This window comes from Aphis gossypii, unplaced genomic scaffold (genome assembly GCF_020184175.1).
Source record: "Aphis gossypii isolate Hap1 unplaced genomic scaffold, ASM2018417v2 Contig00069, whole genome shotgun sequence".
Taxonomy (NCBI): Eukaryota; Metazoa; Arthropoda; class Insecta; order Hemiptera; family Aphididae; genus Aphis; species Aphis gossypii.
The window spans coordinates 105,790-125,281 of NW_026083001.1; the positions used below are offsets into that span (position 1 = coordinate 105,790).

At 27.0% G+C, this 19,492-nt stretch overlaps 1 protein-coding gene and 1 pseudogene across 2 annotated transcripts; one reads left to right on the plus strand and one right to left on the minus strand.

Moving 5' to 3' along the window:
• Positions 1-503: 503 nt before the first annotated feature.
• Positions 504-18,901, minus strand: LOC126553115 (putative uncharacterized protein DDB_G0282499; annotated as a pseudogene).
• LOC126553116 (uncharacterized) lies at positions 7,437-8,408 on the plus strand. 2 transcript variants are annotated; one of them, XM_050208297.1, is made up of 3 exons: positions 7,437-7,605; positions 8,088-8,152; positions 8,247-8,408. In XM_050208297.1, exons 1-3 carry the CDS (start codon positions 7,437-7,439, stop codon positions 8,406-8,408), a joined length of 396 nt encoding a protein of 131 aa, XP_050064254.1. The 2 variants fall into 2 exon arrangements, 1 of the variants encoding a protein (XP_050064254.1); XR_007606446.1 differs by lacking the exons at positions 8,088-8,152; positions 8,247-8,408 and adding an exon at positions 7,716-7,776 and having other exon boundaries at positions 7,506-7,605.
• Positions 18,902-19,492: the final 591 nt, after the last annotated feature.

Consider the following 19,492-nt stretch of genomic DNA (forward strand, 5'->3'; position numbering starts at 1 on the left):
CTACTGTAGATACTTTCCACTTCATTCATTCTCATCCTCGGATGAAACTATTGCATCATTTATAACATTATCTGTATTTGATTTGAAATTAAAATAATAATGGTGATATACTTCTGGTATAAATTATAAAAGTAAAAGAAGGTCCTTTTTTTTTTCTTCAGTTATCGGTAGAATTTCATTGTAGGCCCTTGGTAATATAACATCACTTTTTACCTTTCTACGAATCATATTTATTTCTTTAAATTTATCTTCTACGTTTAATGCACCTTTATATTGGACTAATGTCTTTTTTTCTGAACCATTTAACGTCACGAAATAAAAAAATTTCTCCATTTTCATTTTTTTCTTCATTTGGTATTTTGTTTTCAGTAAGTTACTAAAATCAAAAAAATGATCTTGTTTCATTTCTTTATTAATAAATTTATCTTTTCCAGCCCAGTTTATAAGTTTTAACCAATCATGTGGATGATTTATGGAGAATGGGTAACGTTTTTTTTGCCTTTTCAATTCTCGCATGGTTCGAATCGCATTCCATTCGGGAATGACCAGGAACCATACATTTGTGGTACATTTTCTTGTCTTTCCAAAAAAATTAAGGCACATGACCATAATTATCCCATTTTTGTTTTGTCCTGGACAACAGTTGCTATACATAGTCACATGGGAAACATTTGATGGCAAATTATTTAAATAGTGGTAAAGAGATGAACCGATGTCATTGGCTCCCCTTTTCGCCAAAGTTTCATTCCAAATATAGTTTGAAGCAATAGACGACCGAGTATCGTGTATAGTAAAATTAAAAGTCCACAATTGCCTTTTATAGAAGGCAACAGAAGATTCTAAACTAGGAGTTGGTAAGCACTGTTGTAAGTCAAATTCGAGAACACAATGATTATCAGAAGATGTGGCAATGTCTTGTTTTTTTATATTATACGCTTCCTCGGCATCGTTATGATGTTGAATTTGTTGATTTTTCAAAATTATATTTTGTTCATTAGAACAATTTGCATTAGTAAGTTGAATTTTTAATTTATCACAGGTAGAGCATGTATCTTTTTTGGAATTTTTAATTTTAAGACCTGATAATTGAAAATATTTATGGTATATTGTACGGCTTACAGGTTTTTCTACAGTTTTAGAGTATTCCTCATAAATACGTACGTATGCTGTAAAGTAAAATGTGAAAGCAAATATTTTTTACTTGTTTCACGACGACAATAATGAGTAATGACTTTCATATGCTGGAAGTTGATCAATGTGATCAGTTATACTTTTTATAACTTCAGGTGAATATTTATTTCGCGGTACAGCCTTTCCTCTTTAATCTGGTGAACAGGTATTGACAGGAGAATTTATCTTTTTAAGACAGATATTTCTAATAAATTTGTCTGTTTCCCCGAATATTTTTAAGAAGCACCCTCTACAAACTAAAACATTTATACCATCTTTGGGAATAGAATAATGATGTGTTTTAACTCGATTTTTTTGTTTTTCTGTGGTGTTTCTTCTCTTTTTTTTCTTTGGGTAATTTTATCGCTACTTGTTATTAAACTAGAAATAAATGTAATTCGCCTATCATAGCTTTTAAAAGACCAATAATTTGTAAATATTTTTTGTTGTAACTCGCAATCAATTTTTTCTTGGCAATTTGCTCTACATTTAACTAAAGGTATACAAACGCGCTTATTCGCCATTTTCCCCGTCTTTGTCTTATATTCATCACCAGAATTTCTTTTTAATTTTATGTCATTTCTACATTCTCTTGTATCATCTTTCTTACTTTCTCTCTTTTTTTTTTATTTTGTGTATAACCATCTTCTTCGTGAATAGACATACAAGTACCAGGCACATAATTTATGTCATTTGCATTTTCCTGTTCATTATCATTTTGCTATTTTAACAATACTAAAAAATTTACTTAATTAAAAATAAATGCTAACTTTTTAATTCTAAATCTATAATATTATTAGTTACCAAATATTCAAAAACTTCAACAGTTTCAACAGTTCCTACACATTCATTTTGAAAATTTTCAACTTGTTCTATAGCCTATTTGATAAATTGAATTTATTTGAATTTAGAAAATAATAGATAATGGATCTAATGCTAACCTACCTTAGTTTCAAAAGTTGTATTTGAAGTTACTATATTTTGTATATTGATTGTGGCTTATTTAGATTCATTCAAAAATATGTATTCAAAGTGATCTATATTATAGAAATCTATAGTAATTATTGTGTAATGTGTAGCTACTAATATAATAAGTAATTAGGTACCATAATTCACATATGATTTTATCATTGTAAAAAATGCTTACCATAACATCACAGTACCCTATATCATCTCCCTGCATAGGTATGTCTTCATTAACACTATTATTATCATTATCAATAACTTTATTAGCATCATCCTATTTTTAATAAAAAAAATAAGTAATTAGACTATACTTTCTTTTTTTTTAGTCCAAAATAAAATAATTCATTAATAACTTAAGAATTTGGAAAAAAATTCTTTTCCTAGGTTATTTGGCTATTTTCTATTCTAATGTTTACTACTTTTACTCATTTATCTTAAAATATATTAATATTATTATAAAACTTTAATCATAAATAGCTCAATAATTATGTTAATAGTTTATATTATTTAAATTTAAAAAGTAAAAAAGCAGATTAAGCTATCAAATATACTTTGTATTATAAGAATCACCATTGATAAAAATATATTTGAAGAATAGGTACAATAAAAAATAAAAATTATAAAAACATAAGAAAGGTGAGTATTACTTTTATTTTATTTTTAATAATTGAGAGAGAATGTGTTAAAAAGTTAATTTTTTCAAATTCTCATTGAATATAATATTTTTAATTGATTACATAAAATTTAACATAATACTTACTTGGACTAGTGATAAATTTTCAGGCTGATTAAAAGTTTTCAGATTTACAAAATTAACCTCATCATTTACATATTTTGCATTTTCATTATTATTTATCCATTCCTACATTAAAACAGATAAGTATAAAGGATAAATGATTATAAAATTAGAAGTTTAAAGGATTGGTTGTTTATATTATAATCAAAAAGATTAATAAAAACAACTAGGTACTTAGGCGGGATGGGTACAGTTCGGCCCCGTGATAAGAGTTCGACTCAGTGATAAGGAATTTTAGATTATTAAGAGTTCGAACACTAACCTCAAAATACCTCAAAATACAAAAATTCAAATTATTACCAACCATTCGACATTGTAAACAGTTCCACTACGATTTTTGAGTATTAGAATTCCTCAGTCTGGTCCCCAGCACCGGATACATTATTTATTCGTCCGTTAAAATTTCAAATAGCAAATAACCGTATATAATAACTTTAACGGTCATTTTACGTTTGTCGCTTTTTATTAGGAAGTTGGTATTTGGTTCATCTTAACGTAAGTAAAACTTATATTTTTTAATTTTTACCTTAATAATATGTTCTTAGATGAATTATTGTTTGTAATATATCTTTTTATTCTTATTGTTTATTAGATATTAAATATTTCTTAATAGCATGTACACTCCTAATTAATAAGTTTTTCGACTAGGAAGTACTACATTTACGTAATGTAGTGATCGCTGTGCAGGACACTGCGACTTCGTACAAATTAATTATTTAAACGACGTCGCACGTTCTGTGGTTGAGCTTGAGTTGTTGTGAGAAAGGTAGGTGTTGAAAATTAAAACACTTGTTGTTTTAATTGAAATAAAGTAAATGTTTTATTAAGTTAAACAACATGAAACATTAAATAATAATATAAAACAAAAGTAAAATAGCTTACTGCTATGTAAAAATTACAAAAACTGGGAATGACCGTAAACTCGCGGCGATGTGGCTGTGACAAAGTCCACGACGAGCAATAGTCTTACATTGGAGTTAACTACCTTCTAATTACTTCTAAATACTCTACTCGTATTTATATGAGTTCTCAATGACGTACAGGGGACTAGTAGTCTATTTTAGAGTGATATGATGATTTACATAATCATCATTAAATAATTATATAACCATTATATAATGATATCATCATAATAATATCCTATAATTATATAATTATTACTCAATCGACAGAAAAACTATGTTTTTCTGATCTCTGGCCTATTGCTTATAATGCAGGTGTATTAATACATATTTCCCATAATTTACTAATCTATCCCAATTAAATATAATGTAATCTAATATAGTATAACACCATGCAGGTGCATTGGGTTTACTACAGTAACTATAGATTCAAATACCACGTTTTTGTAAAACAATTTCAACATAATTATTTATTTGTATTATGTACATTAACAGCTTAATATATATCATTATACTTATAAAGTAAATAATTTCCTTATTTTTACAATGTAAATAATATAATACTTTACATGTTACAAATAACACACTTCCAATTTCCATTAGGTATTATTAAATTTAAAATTAACCCTCATAGATTTTATAATTTTCATCATCTTAAAAAAACTATTATTATTAATATAATTAGCTTAGCATACGTTTATCCAACTACATTGAACATTAAATATATTGTCATTCTATTATTTTAAATCAAAAATTATTTTTTATGCTCTGTTGCTCATTATCTTTTTACTTATATTCTTTAATATGTATTAACCAACGTTATTATATATATTAATTATTGTTGTTATTAAATTGTTTAGACATTTAATATTTTTATGAACACAGCCAATGGCTCAGAAGTGTCTAACAACTGCAATTTAATTTTGTTTATCTTATAAATTGTTAAACTATAGTTGGGAAATAAATAAATAAATATTATTATTGTTATTTTATATTGATTAATAAAGATCATGATGTATTATTTTAAAACTATCACTGATCACTTAGTTTTTCTGTTGCCACTATCTAAATTAAATACCAGTGCTTTTGGTCATCATTACTTAAACAGAATTCTGCAGATTGATTGTTACAATGTTTAAAATATTCTAATTTTCTATAATTACAGTTTTGAAAACACTGAATGCTGCTTACAAAAATCTTCCAAATATATTGAATGCAGTAAAAACCATGGATCTTGTTGTGATGGTCATTGGTTGATGATAGCTATTTTGATGACACATCTTGCAAATAGCAATACTTAACTTAACCATAACTTTGTCTTTTTTATTAAACAGTTACACATATTTTGATGAATATTTTAATAACTATACAGTTATTCTGTTTAGGAAAATTAAATATGTCTGAAAATTGCATGGCAGTTATGGCTGGAAGAATGTGCAATGTTGTTGAGTCAAATATTTATAAAGCATATCAAATAACTTAAAACTTTTTCTTATTAATAATTCATGAATTATTAACAGTGGAAAACACTGAAAATAAGATTAATAATTAATCTCTATTTTAATTACCTAAATTATGTACCTATGTGTTCTAACTGAAATAGCTTCAGTTTATGAAAAGTGAATAATTATTAATGAATTATTTTAAGAGTTGTTAATATTATGTAAATGTAACAAAACAAATAATTATGTTAATTAGATATTTTATCATATCTGTGAATGACTGTAATACCAATACAATTTTTTTAATTTATTATATAGCCTGATATATCTACCATTTACCTGCCACTTATCTACGAGAAAAAAAAACAGTTTTTTTTAAAACTAACCTCTGTGACTTGCCTATAAGTATATATAAAAGGTTTTTCTTAAAACCAACCGACTTTATATTTATACATATATTTCTTTTGTTTGTTTAATATTTTTTTAAGTTTTGTTTAGCATAGTATAATAACATTGAGAAATAATGACTATGTCATTCCAGCCAATCATGAAGAAGTCGGTGTTCCAAATCTCAACCCCTTCCTACAAGACCACACCTACGCCCAACGTCCTGCCATTCAGATTGAAGAAGAACAAGAAGAAGATCAACCACAAGCAGAAGAACAAGAAGATCAGCCACAGGCAGAAGAACAAGAAGAAGATCAGCCACAAGAAGAAGGAGAAGAAGAAGAAGAACAACAAGCAAGAACATATAGGACAATCCCTGGCATTCGACTCAACTCAAAATTGTATGTTGATAATTTTGGATATAAATATTATAAAAAAAAGTTACTCGTCAATAGAATAACTTTGGTTTGTGAGCGTCAAAAAAATCCCAATCGTCCTATATGTCATGGTTCAGCATCTATCAGTAGAAACGAGATGGACAACCAAATTTTGATTGTAGTTCCACACAATCATGAGCCGAATGAAATTGACTTAAATGTGCCATTCCTAAGGAACGCTCTAGGTAAAAGAGCTATTGATCGGACAATCACAACCCCATCAATTCGAGGTCTCTATAATAGCGAAATAATTAGGTAAGTTAATTAACTTAATTATTGTGTTGAAATACAAATACATAAATTATGCTAATTATATGATAATTTTTTTTAACTTTTGGTAGGCATCCCCAGGCTGCCATTCGCTATACATTCCTCCAGACACAAACCAGAACAAAAAGGATGAGACTATCGAGACGCCCACAATTACCTCAGGACATGCACGATCTTGCAGAAATGTTGAGAGACCCCCGGAATGCAAATTATGCCTCAACATTCCAAATTCCTTCAACTGCCTTTTTCAATCAAGAATTGATTGTAAATGGAATAACTGTTGGAATTATTTTTACGAATACTTTGGCAATTGAAAAGTATCGTGAACAGTTGGCTACAGTAAAGATTGTCGGAATAGATGGTACGTATAAGACGCTACCCCAAGTGTCAATGGACTTGCGATCTTTCCTGACACTTCAAATTCTCTACAAAAGCGTAGTAAGTAATTGTTTATACTTATATTATTCGTTATTACTTATAACTATGCTCTAAATATATATTTTTTTTTACATTTTAGGCGTTTCCAATGGTCTTTGTCCTTTTGGGGAGTGAGACAGAGAAAACATATTGTGCGTAATTCGCTGCGATACGCAATATTCTACCTTTGAATTATGATGGAATCCGTTTTGTTACTGATTATGAGCGTGCTCTTATGAATGCTGTCCAGCAAATCTTCCCTAACAGTAACTTACTATGCTGTTGGTTCTATTATACTCAGGTAATATAAACAAACAGATTTTGTTGATCATACCTGTCAGATAAATTTAATGATATTTATTTTTAATGTTATAGTCGGTTGTTAGATATTGTCACCGAAAAGTGAATGGTGTCTTGAACTTGGTAAAGAGGCATGATCTGACAGCTCGTATTTTCAGAATGGTAAATTTGATTTTCTCTTTTACAAGTTAATATTATTTTTTTTCAATTATATTTTATATTTCAGGTACTAGCATTGCCTCATCTACCGGCTGAAAGGGGTCATCCGGGGTGCCCTAATTTTTGTATGAAAGATGGATTAAATACGATTGTTAATTACACCTTACAATTTCCCGAAATTAATGAGGTTATGAATCGTTTCCTGATGGACTACATTTATCATTATTGGTTTTTGCAAATTGAACCACGATTTTTAAGTGTTTTTGGTCAAGATCACCGGACCAACAATTACTTAGAATCCTTCCATGCAACGTTGCTCACTCAAATTGGACGCCACCCTAATATTTGGGACTTTCTTCGTGAGTTGTCTTAGTTGTACTGACCATATTATGTTCTCTATGTTGCATTATCCCATAATAGTTTGTGTTATATGTATGTATTATGTGTTTTATGTTTGTGTTATTGTTAGGTACATGTTTAAAATAATCGACAGTGTAACATCAATTCTTAAAAACAAAATTAGTAAGTGTTATCAATATTTGTATTTAATTTAATAAATATTTTTTTTCTATTTGCTCTATCTTTTTATAATTGCTTTCATAAGCTTAACCTGGTGTAAAATTTATTTAACACCATTATAAAGATTAGGTTAATATGTAAATAGTAGTTGTGTTGTGAATATTTGTTCTTTGTTAATGGTGTGCATGGTACCATGCTTGTTGATAAATAGGTGTCGCTTTTAAAAGTATCTCTAGCATGGAAAATTGTTTTAAATTATCATTATTGTCAAAGATATTATATTTTTAATAATAATATTTATGTTTATTTATATTTTAAACAGAAAGACTGACTATTGTGGAAAATCAGTTCTTTGTAGAATTTCAACAAAGCATCTATAATCTCATGGTAATTGTTTAATTATTATCAATATTTGAATAAACATAATTGCTGTTTTGATTGCGGTTGAATAATGTCAACTGTATGTATTTATTTTTTTTAGATCAGAGATGGCACTTCCAGATCTGAAAGAGAAAATTCAACAAGGATTATTGCAGAATCTGTGCAGCAACTAAACAGAGACAGTGATCTATTGATGTTTTTGAGGAGGACTGGTCACCGAAATAATGGCTATGTTCAACAACAAATTGGAGCCTATCCCTGAGTATGTTGTACATTTTCTACTTGTTCACTTACGAAAAATAAATAAGTTATGTCATTAATTGTACTTATCACTGTAGGAGGTGTGTTATTGTTGGGTCTGGATCAACTAAACAGCCTATTTCTCATTGACCGATCTATACACACAAACACATATACTCATATACACACCTTACACATCATTACACCACATAGCTCACTAATATTTGCGCGGTGAACCTAACCACTGCTAGTTGAACTATAACACTATTACACATAAAACATACAGGTCGGTTGGTGTTTGATATAGTGCGTGTTAACATTTTATTGCTGGGATACGCAGCGCTTACCATTTTCCCCATGAAACTGTTAAAGAAGTTAAGAAATAAATAATATTTTATATAATAACCATAAGATCAACTTACTACACATAATGTTATTTAAAATAAATGTATTACTTTTTATAGATTTTTCTGTAAAATTTTATAACTTTTGCCATAATGGAAAAAGCTATACAATTTTACAGAAAACGTCAATGCGTTGAAGAATTCAAACAGTGAAGAAACTGAAAAATTCTCAAATATTTTTATTTCATTATCTGATGTTATGAATCGCAAATACCGCATATATCCAGCGAGGGAATCTGAAGCAGTAATAAAGATAAGTTTGTTCAACTATATTAATAAACAATAATTTTACTTGTTGCTTCCTAACATCACGTTGTTATATCTCACTATAGGTATCTTGTTAATTATGTTTTTGAGAAAACCATTTTTTGGCTCAATGATTGGGAAATCAATGTTATATGGGTTTTGTGTCGCTATGGATTCAACAAATTATTTATTGCAAACGTGTGGTTTTAAATATGTCAACAAAACAAGATGAACCAAAATTCTTTGGAGGTAAAATAACTTTTGAATAGTTAATATAAATTCATATTATTAATGTTTATACTTCAATTGTAGTAATCTTACGGTACACTATGCCAACCTATTGGTCCAAATGATCAACCTACATCCTTCTTGCAAGTTTACAAACTACTGCTGGTTTATTTAACAATAAAGGCGCCTAAGGCGAGAAACTTCCAAATTCTTAAAATATTATGTTACAATGAGGATGAAACAATGTATATTAGTACAAAACAAAAAAGCTGTTAGTTGCTGTAAACATCATCTAACTATTCAAGAACTATATTTCTATTGAATTATTTTATTTAGTAAAACGTTAAAAATTTTTTCAAAAATATAATAGTTATTAAGAGAAAAATTGTATAATTAAAAAGGTAACATACCTATTACATTGTTTTTAAAATATGATTTGGAAATTAAAAAATAATATTATTTTTATTAATATTAAAAGTGAATGGCCATAAAAAAAACTGTGTTTAAGTATTTTTAGATAACAGTATGAATGTGAATCACATACTTTTTGCTTCTGAAGGGCTTTATAACCCCTAACATTTTACAGGTGAACTGACACATAAAATGGTATAAGGTAAGGTTTATAAATACGAATCATTAAACTTTTAAACACATCAATAAAAAGCTTACAAAACATGCTGTGGCCCATATATACCCGGATAGCCAACTAAAATAATCAACGTATTGATGAGAATTCTTGTTTCAATTTTTCAATCTTTAGATATAAAAATTAAACTATTTATACATATTTTTTATTATAATCAATTTGGACATTTTTGAGGTTTTGATAAATATTGTCATATTTGAACTTAAGATATTTATAAAAAATTATAAATAAACAACAAAAGTTTTTTAAAATTTGTAATCTGTGTCTTGGTTCTATTTCAAAAATATTAATGAACATGTTTCCCGAGAAAACCGTCATATATAGTAAGTAGTTAGTAAAGTAAGTTATATGGAAAATTTCAATTACGAGCTGAGTATTTTTAGTAGACTTTTAATAAATTTGAGGCCCTGCTGGCATAATGCAACATAATACAAAAATTGAATGTAACAAAACAAATTAATTAGTAAAGTAATTAATGATACTTACCAATGATATCGATTCAATAAAATTTCCTAACTTTTATCTTAATTTGGCTTTCTCGCACATCTGCAGCTGTATCAATGTTTATGTCACGATTCTGTAAATGATTATGACATATATTGAATGATAATATAACGAATAATTTCTATATGAAAGAATTTTGCAAATTGCATTAAATATTTCCCAAAGGTATAGAATCATTTACAAATAAATTTAAATTTCAACTAATTTTAAGCAACAATTTGATCCAGCACCATTTAGTGTAAAGCATTGTTGTAAATAATAAAATTTTATGATACTATACTTCGGAACTTGGCTAATTTTGACTTCACACATGAATCATCAAAAATATCAAAAATAGTGTTCAATGAAACTCTTATTGGTAACACACATTTTATCCATAACTTAAAATATTAAAGTTATCTTTCCACACTTTAAAACAATTTAAACTTGAATATTCAAAAAAAAAATTATATCTGTAATGCCACTGGTGAATCAGTGTTACACAGCACTCATAATTTTGGTTATTGCTAATTTATGTATTGATAAAATATTATAAGTGCATGTGTGCTCCTTTGTAAACCAATAACATCAAGGCACTGTTATAGAAATACACGATAATGTCATATACAATATACATTAGCATATAAACCATATATAAAACTTAAAAATTGTATTTACTTGCTTAAACCTATATTATGTATTTTAAGTTTAAGGTAAATAGTTACATAAGATACACACATAAAAAATGAATAAATAATAAAATTGTGATTTTATAAATCTTTTAAAAATTATAATGATGAAATAAAAATATATATATTATTTATGGCTTATGTTTGCCATTATACACAAACAAAAAAATAAAATAAAATATACATTAAATAATAAAAAATATAACCATATGATATAAAAAAATTATGAAGTGAAGAATACATTGTTGAATAATAGATATGGAACTTGTTTGCTTGTGTAAGTTTACAACTTAACATTTGTTAGTAAAAAGCTTTTTTCAAAACAAAATAATCTCCTTATTGTCCTGTACAAATGCCTATATCAATTACTGTATCTTGCTGACTAAAGCTGAAAAAAATAATAAAAAATAATATTAATAAAATTATTCTGAAAATTGTATCAATGTAAAATAGTTACTATAATCAATATTATTCAAATTTTATTAGCAAACATCCTTGTATTATAGTGGTGTGCTTATAGAGTATACTTATAATATTTATAATTGTCTATGTGTTATAGAAAAAAGTAAAATCAATAATTATATTATAAATATATAAACTATTTAATATTATGAATTATTAATTAATAACATTACTATAAAATTGAACAGTCAATAATTACAAATTCTCAAGTAATCAATCCATACCCGATCGTAACTTTGTAAGATAAATAATTATCTTATCCATATTTCTTTTAAGTTGCTTTAGATGTGAAATAAAAAATAAACTTTAAATAAATAATACATCTATTAAAGAAATTGTAACACTATACCAAACTTACATGAATTGAGTAATGTAATTGTTGTAGATAGCATGATTTTAACTTGTTTTTTGCGATGATTTTTATTCTTTGTCTATAATGCACCTAGAAATAATAACAATGTTATATAAAATAAAATCTACAGAATACACAAATGATGACTAATAACTATGAACGACTTACAAAAACCACATCTAAGGAGAACTATTTAGATTTGAAATTTGTATACTGTACACTGTAGTGAAATTATTATTCAATTAAACAAAACAAAAAATGTAAAATACTTTAAATACTTAAAAATTAAATCAAAAATATCAAAATTGATAATAATCATTTTTTCTTTATCATGAAATTAAAAACAATAAAAAATAAATTAATAACCTCATATATTGGTTAAGATTTGAAATGGTAACCTTCTATAACTATATACAACCATGGTTATACTAATCTATAATCTATAATAATTGATAAAGCAAATTTTGTATTGTTTTTTGGTTTTTTTATGCTTTTTGAAAGCTATCTATTTAACTACTGGAAGATTTGTTACACTGACCACTTAAATGGAATCCTCATAAATTTCTCTACCGATAAAGTTTTGGGTTCACAATTTCTGATGTAATCTGAAATATATGACTTTAATGAAATGTAATCTGAGAAGCAAAAAGTTGAATAACACATAAAGTTAGGTATTTTTCGTATAACCATACGTTAAACAACACGATTTCGTAAAATCTAAATTATAAAACTTACAAAGTACCCTACGGGGATCAATTTTATCTCTTATGATTTTTGTCCTATCTATGACGGTTTTCCCGAGAAACAGCTGGAAAACGCGATTTTCCAAATTACGAAATTGTCAGTTTTCACGGTAAACCGATGGCCGAACGACCATTTTGCATAGAGGTCGATTTGTTCTCCGAGGGATTCTACACTAGGAACAGTTTTTCATTTTTCCAAAAAGTCATTATTTAAAACTTTTATTTTTTAAAAGCCATTTGACGTATACGATGTTTTTAAAAAACCTAAATAACACGTTTCCGAAAAATCTAAATTATAGAACTTACGAAGTATCCAACGGGGATCAATTTTATCTCTTATGATTTTATCTATGACGGTTTTCCCGGGAAACAGTTCGTAAGCCAAATACAATAATATTTAAATTTAAAAATACATAAATTTGAATTATACAATAATTATACAATAATTTTACAATAATTTTTGAAGTTGAAAATACATAAATTTGGGAAATGCATTGGGATATCTTGTGTTTTAATGATGGTACACCTGCTTTTAAGTTCGGCCCCGATTTATTCGTTTATTCCATGATAATTCCATGAAAATTATTCTGCCTGTTATCTCGGGGCCGAACTGTACTAGCCCCGTACGCGAAATTTGAAAACATGCTACGTTTAGTCATTTTACTTTTCTCCTTATCATTGATCATATGTCGTCAGTGTTATTAATCATTTTTTATCATATTTTTTGAAAGACTGATATATTTTTTTTTTACATTTTATTATTATAACTTTTTCATTTATATTTTATAATTATTTTTTATAGGTGTTCTAGACTAGATCGTTTTACAATGAAGGTGATAATAATTAATATATGCTATTATTATGTTTTTATTTATTATACTCGTATTATTATTGTGAATTTTTGAATGTATTATTAATGTTGGTGTTTGTATTAATTTGGTTTAATCTTCTAAAGGTATCTATAAAAAAAAATAGTTCGACGTTTTACTCGTTTGAGGAAAACATCTAGTTGTGACTTATGTATAAATGAATTAAAAAATTGTATTTAATAATTGTATTTAAATTGTATTTAATAGATACCTATTATTATGCTAGATTGATTTACGGTAACTACTTTGTAAATGGTTACTTTATATTGAATAGTGAATACTGCATAAACAGATGAACGACTGAGCAACCCAGGCCATCACTAGCAAGTACATACACTTGTGAAAATTAGTAATTACTTTATTAAAATAATTTAAGTATAAATTTAATATATAATATAAGTATTGTTTAAATATTTAGGTATAATGTACATAAAAACTAAAAAACTAAAAATAAAACCCACAGATTTGTAACACCGATACATTTTGCGTTTAGTCGGAATCTAAAAATGTTCAAATAATGTTATATTTACAAATAAAAGTATAAAAAACAAAATATTGTGGCATAATGTGTCAAATAAAAAATAATTATAACATTTATACTAAGCTATTTTGAACTGTGTGTACCTCCTAATGCTTTATTAGTTTCAACACAATATGCCAAGGAATGTGGTGCTTTCGATTTGCGTTTGACTTTGGGTAATCCACTTGATGTTATTTGCCCTTTTACATACCAATGTTCTGGACCTTTTTTCCATTTAGGAGTTCTTCCTGCAGTTAAATTTTTTCGTCCTCTAATTTGTATTGTTCTTCTTGATCTTGCAGTTGACTGTGTTCCAATCTGTTTATTGCCTGCTAAATTAGGTTTTTTTGAACGTACATCTAAACCAGAATACCTACCGAATGTTGACAAAGCAGAAGAAAGACTAGCATTGGTTTTTACACTTTTATTGTATGAATTTACGAATGCATTCATAGATGGTAAGAAGTATGTTTTGTCAGATAGAATTGACTGTTTCATTTTTTCAATGACTTCATTGAAAGAATCATAAGTTTTGTCAAAATTGTTGTTGGCTGATTCTAATAATTCAGTGACTTCAATTTCATTGTGTGTAGTTATTATTGGCAAATTTTTTATTTTATTATCCACTGTTTTCTGTATTTAAAGGAACTAAATCTACCTTTATTTGACAGTCGTTATCATTAACCGAGCCATACCAACCATTCTCAATGTCTGAACTTCCAGAAGGTATTGTGTGGAGTTTTTTCCTAAATTCTTCAGTAGTCGGTAAACAAACACTCAAATTTAAATTTAAATCTTGAGCTACATAAAGTTGATATTTACAGGGGTATCCAGTATCTCCCTGCGGACATGAGCACATTCCAAGGTCTAAGTCGACATTATATTGTGTGTTTTTTTTTTTATTTCGTACCTCATATAGTAATGTATTATTATCAATTATTTTATACTCTAAATTGTTTTTTTGATTATTTGTAATAATAAATTTGTTTTTCAGGTATTGAGCTGGTCTATTAGCTGCTACATCTAAAAGCTTCATTTCATAGAAAGCATCTAGGTCGTTGACTATGAAAAAAAATAATTGTACTGGAGAATAAGCCTTGGTTCTTTCCAGTATGACGTCCTTAACAATTTTCACTCCAGCCTCGCTTATATTATTCGTATTTTGACCTCTGGTTATCAACCCTTTCCGAAAACATAATGCCCACTGCTCTTTCCTTTGGTATAAATTGGTTAAATATGTTATAAATGTTGGGTATGTTTTAACTAATGTTTGTTGAAGTGCCTTATTAAATGTACTTGCAAGTTCTTCTTCATTTTTCGAATATATCATTTCTTTTACTATAGAATATAAGATATGGCGATGATATAGAGGTACACCGTGGTTTGAATCCCATAGATACCTCCAAGTAGCTTGTAGAATGTGAAAAATGCAAAGTAAAAGTATTGATTCAGGAAAAACTGAATGCAATGCACTTCTTTCAGCCGCCGAGTCGTCAGACATAAAAATCTTTGGCCCTTTTGTACCTCTACCTGCCAGTGATTTAGATATAAATAATTGTTTCCAAAGCTTTAATCCTTCAGAAATGACTAATGTGGATTCACTTGTTAATATTAGTGTTCCTACAGGTATACCTCCTGCACAACTATTTGTATAGATCATGAACACTTTACAACCATACCTGTCCATATTTGCTGAAGCATCTATAAAAAGAATTTCACCACATTCATCTAATTCACAACTAATTCTGCTCATTAAAGGAGTGACTATTGCTATGGCAAAGTTTCCATCCACAAGCTCTTTCATAGCAGCTGTGTCAGACATGCATTCAGTATTATATTCTTGTATTGCACCCTTTAGAGATGAAATCATTTGCTCACCATGTGAAAAGCCAAAATGTTTTTTAAAGGTTTTGTAATATAGATAATAAACCCATTGTGGATCAGGCAGTTCTCCACGGTCGCCGGTACATATATAGTAATTATTACCTTTTTCAGTTCTCAACTGAGTTTTAAATATAAATAGTGCTTTTGATGGCGTTTTACCTTCCTCAAATAATTTCAAAAACTTGGCTTTTTTTTCCTCAGATGGTATTCTGTATTTCATGACATCAGCACTAAAAATATGGTGGTTATGGGTGTGTTTAAACAAAACTCTGGCATATGTTTTGAAACTATTGGATGAATAATTGTCATCATTCTTAGATTATAAATAAAAATTAATTCAAATACATTTGTTTATTAATTGAACTTACAAGGTAATATGCTTTGACGACAAATCATTATCTTCGTCTTTTAATATTTGTATACCCAAAGTCGCTTTACAGTCGAAATGCTTTTCACTTGGATTTGTATTAGCCTTTGGTCTTGTGTTGTGATGACATCTGTATCTTTTCTATTTAAAATTCAACAAAAAATATTAAAATATATTCATACACACACATTTATTATTAATACTGTACCTTAAAAATAACATCTGATTTATTTGTTTTTCGCACACTAGATGTCAAATATGTAACTTTATTTTCATTTCTTATGGCCATAATCCAAGGATCAATGTCATCAACTCCAAAGTTATGTATAATAAATGTTGCTATACATTTATTATCATCTGAACCTTTATATTCCACCATGGAATACTCATAACCAGTAGGAATTTGATTCTAAACCAATTATAGATTAGTTTTATTCATTTTTTTTTTTAGAAGTGGACCTCTGAACCTTTACTTAATTATGTATGATTACTTTAGTAAAATGGCAAAATTATGTATCTACCTATGTAATCATTGAATAAAAATTTTGAACAATACGAGTCTTCATAGAATATAGTATCTTAAAAAGTCTACTTTAGTTTTAATATTTAATGTAAATGTAAAATAAATATTTATTTTAAAAATTACTTGTAAACATTTGTATTCATCATCTCTTGTTGTATGTGTTTTCATATGTCGAACCATATTTGAATTAAGAGTAAATGTCTTTTCACATTTTTGGCATTTTATGGTCTTACCTTCAGTGTTTTGTTTTTTTTTAATTATACCATGTTTTTGAAATAAATGTTTTTGCATGGTAACATTATGTTTGAACTTTTTCTCACATTTATCACAATCAAACGTCTATAAAGAAATTTAATGAATTTGCCATATGTATTTTAATGATGACACTTTGGTGCACATTCATAGCCATATAGGTTCCTAGAAATATGGCTCATACTTAGTAATGTACCAAATTTCAAGAACAGATTTTTGAGGTAAAATAATGGTTTATAATTTATATCTATCCAATAACCATAAAACAACAAAAAATATTTTGTTTTTATTTTATTGATTGATTAAGTTTAAAAAATTCAATAAGTTTCCAAATCCATCAATATCAAAATATATATCTTTATTAAAATAAACAATTTATTCACAGCTACAATATCATATTAATATATTACAGTTAATAACATATAAAGTAATATTTTTATTTATTTTCCAGCCATATATTAATTACACACAATGTTCAGTCCTTCAACTCCAGAATTACCAGCGTTTGACAAAAAACCTTAAACCAAAATAATACCAACACCAACACTAATAATATATTCATAAATTCACAATAATAATATGAGTATAATAAATAAAAACACAATAATAGTACATATTAATTATTATCACCTTCATTGTAAATCAATCTAGTCTAGAATATAAAATGCAAATCTATAAATTAATATTTTTTCTATGATAAAATGTAAAAAAAAAAAAAATATAATATCAGTTTCTCAAAAATATAATGATATTATAACCTAACCTAATGTTAAGTAAATTATAAGTAAAAGTACTAAAACTTGTTGAAGCCACGATATATTTATTGTATACTATACATATATATAGAAAAAACTTTTTAACCGTTGCTGATGAAAGAAGAATAACAGATAGGTACCTATTTCATATAAAATATTAAATAAGGTATCTATGTCATAATTACAATAAATTAACTTACATACTTTACTTTTTTCCTTTATTAATTACATACATACATATTTACTTCCAAAAATTAATAATAATCAAAATACAATTTTTTAATTCATTTATACATAAAATTAATAATACATTCAAAAATTCACAATAATAATACGAGTATAATAAATAAAAACATAATAATAGCATATATTAATTATTATCACCTTCATTGTAAAACGATCTAGTCTAGAACACCTATAAAAAATAATTATAAAATATAAATGAAAAAGTTATAATAATAAAATGTAAAAAAAAAATATATCAGTCTTTCAAAAAATATGATAAAAAATGATTGATAACACTGACGACATATGATCAATGATAAGGAGAAAAGTAAAATGACTAAACGTAGCATGTTTTCAAATTTCGCGCCCCGTACTTAGGTAATAAGACAAGGAAAATGGTTATCTGGTAAAAAACTATTTGTGGTGTTCATAGCAATAAGTTTGATTATAGGTGAATTCACATAGATTAAAACACAATAATGGGTCAACTGAACACAAATTTACTATGTTGTATGCTTGAGTGTGGGGTTCTCTTAAGTACCTTTTTAGCTGATTTAATGTTAGAGGTTAACATACCGATACATTTTTTTTACAATTGTAAAATGAAGTGTGTTTTGTTGAGTTTATTTCTCTAATTAAATTTCTCCGCACATGTGGCTTAGAAAACTTATAATTAATGTTACATCCATTAGAATCTATTATAAAATGAATAAAAACATTATATTTTTAAAAGGAAGTTATAATATTATATTGTATAATTCAATAAATTTTTTCTATAATGGCAGTGGCATGACATAGGATCCAAGTATTGCTTAGTTAATACTTACTTTTTACTGGTCCTAATATTTTATTGGTCCTTCTCGACATATTTATTAAAATTTTCAGTATAGTTACTCAAAAGGTAATGAAATATAATAATATAATATGCAATACTTATAGCTCTAGAGATCAAAAATTATACACAAAATAACTTGACTATACTCAACCCAATCAAGACTACAAACAATATTAATTCATTTTTCAAATGACTTGTGCCCTTTTACACGGAGTCACATACTTTTTTTTGAATTTCGTCTTTTAACACATAACATGATATTGACATAAGCCCTTTTTCACCAATAAATTTGTATTATCATGACTAATGACTTTTCGCATCACTGATATAGATAATAAACTAGACTGCTAACTAGAGAGCCTTGATATTAAAGAGAGTGGCCAACTCGGTGAACGTTTTCTATTGGCTGGCTGTTATCATTGATTATGGACGCCATTAATCGTCCAAATATATTTTATACTTAATGCATTATACATTAGTTTATTTGTTAAAATTTTTTAATATAAATTAATTTTAATAATTTATTACTTTTTTTTAGTTTTTATTAAAATTATTCTTAACTTTTCTGTAGAAAGTTTATATGTTATTGAAAAGTAAGTACCTTCCACTTTGTTATACTTTTA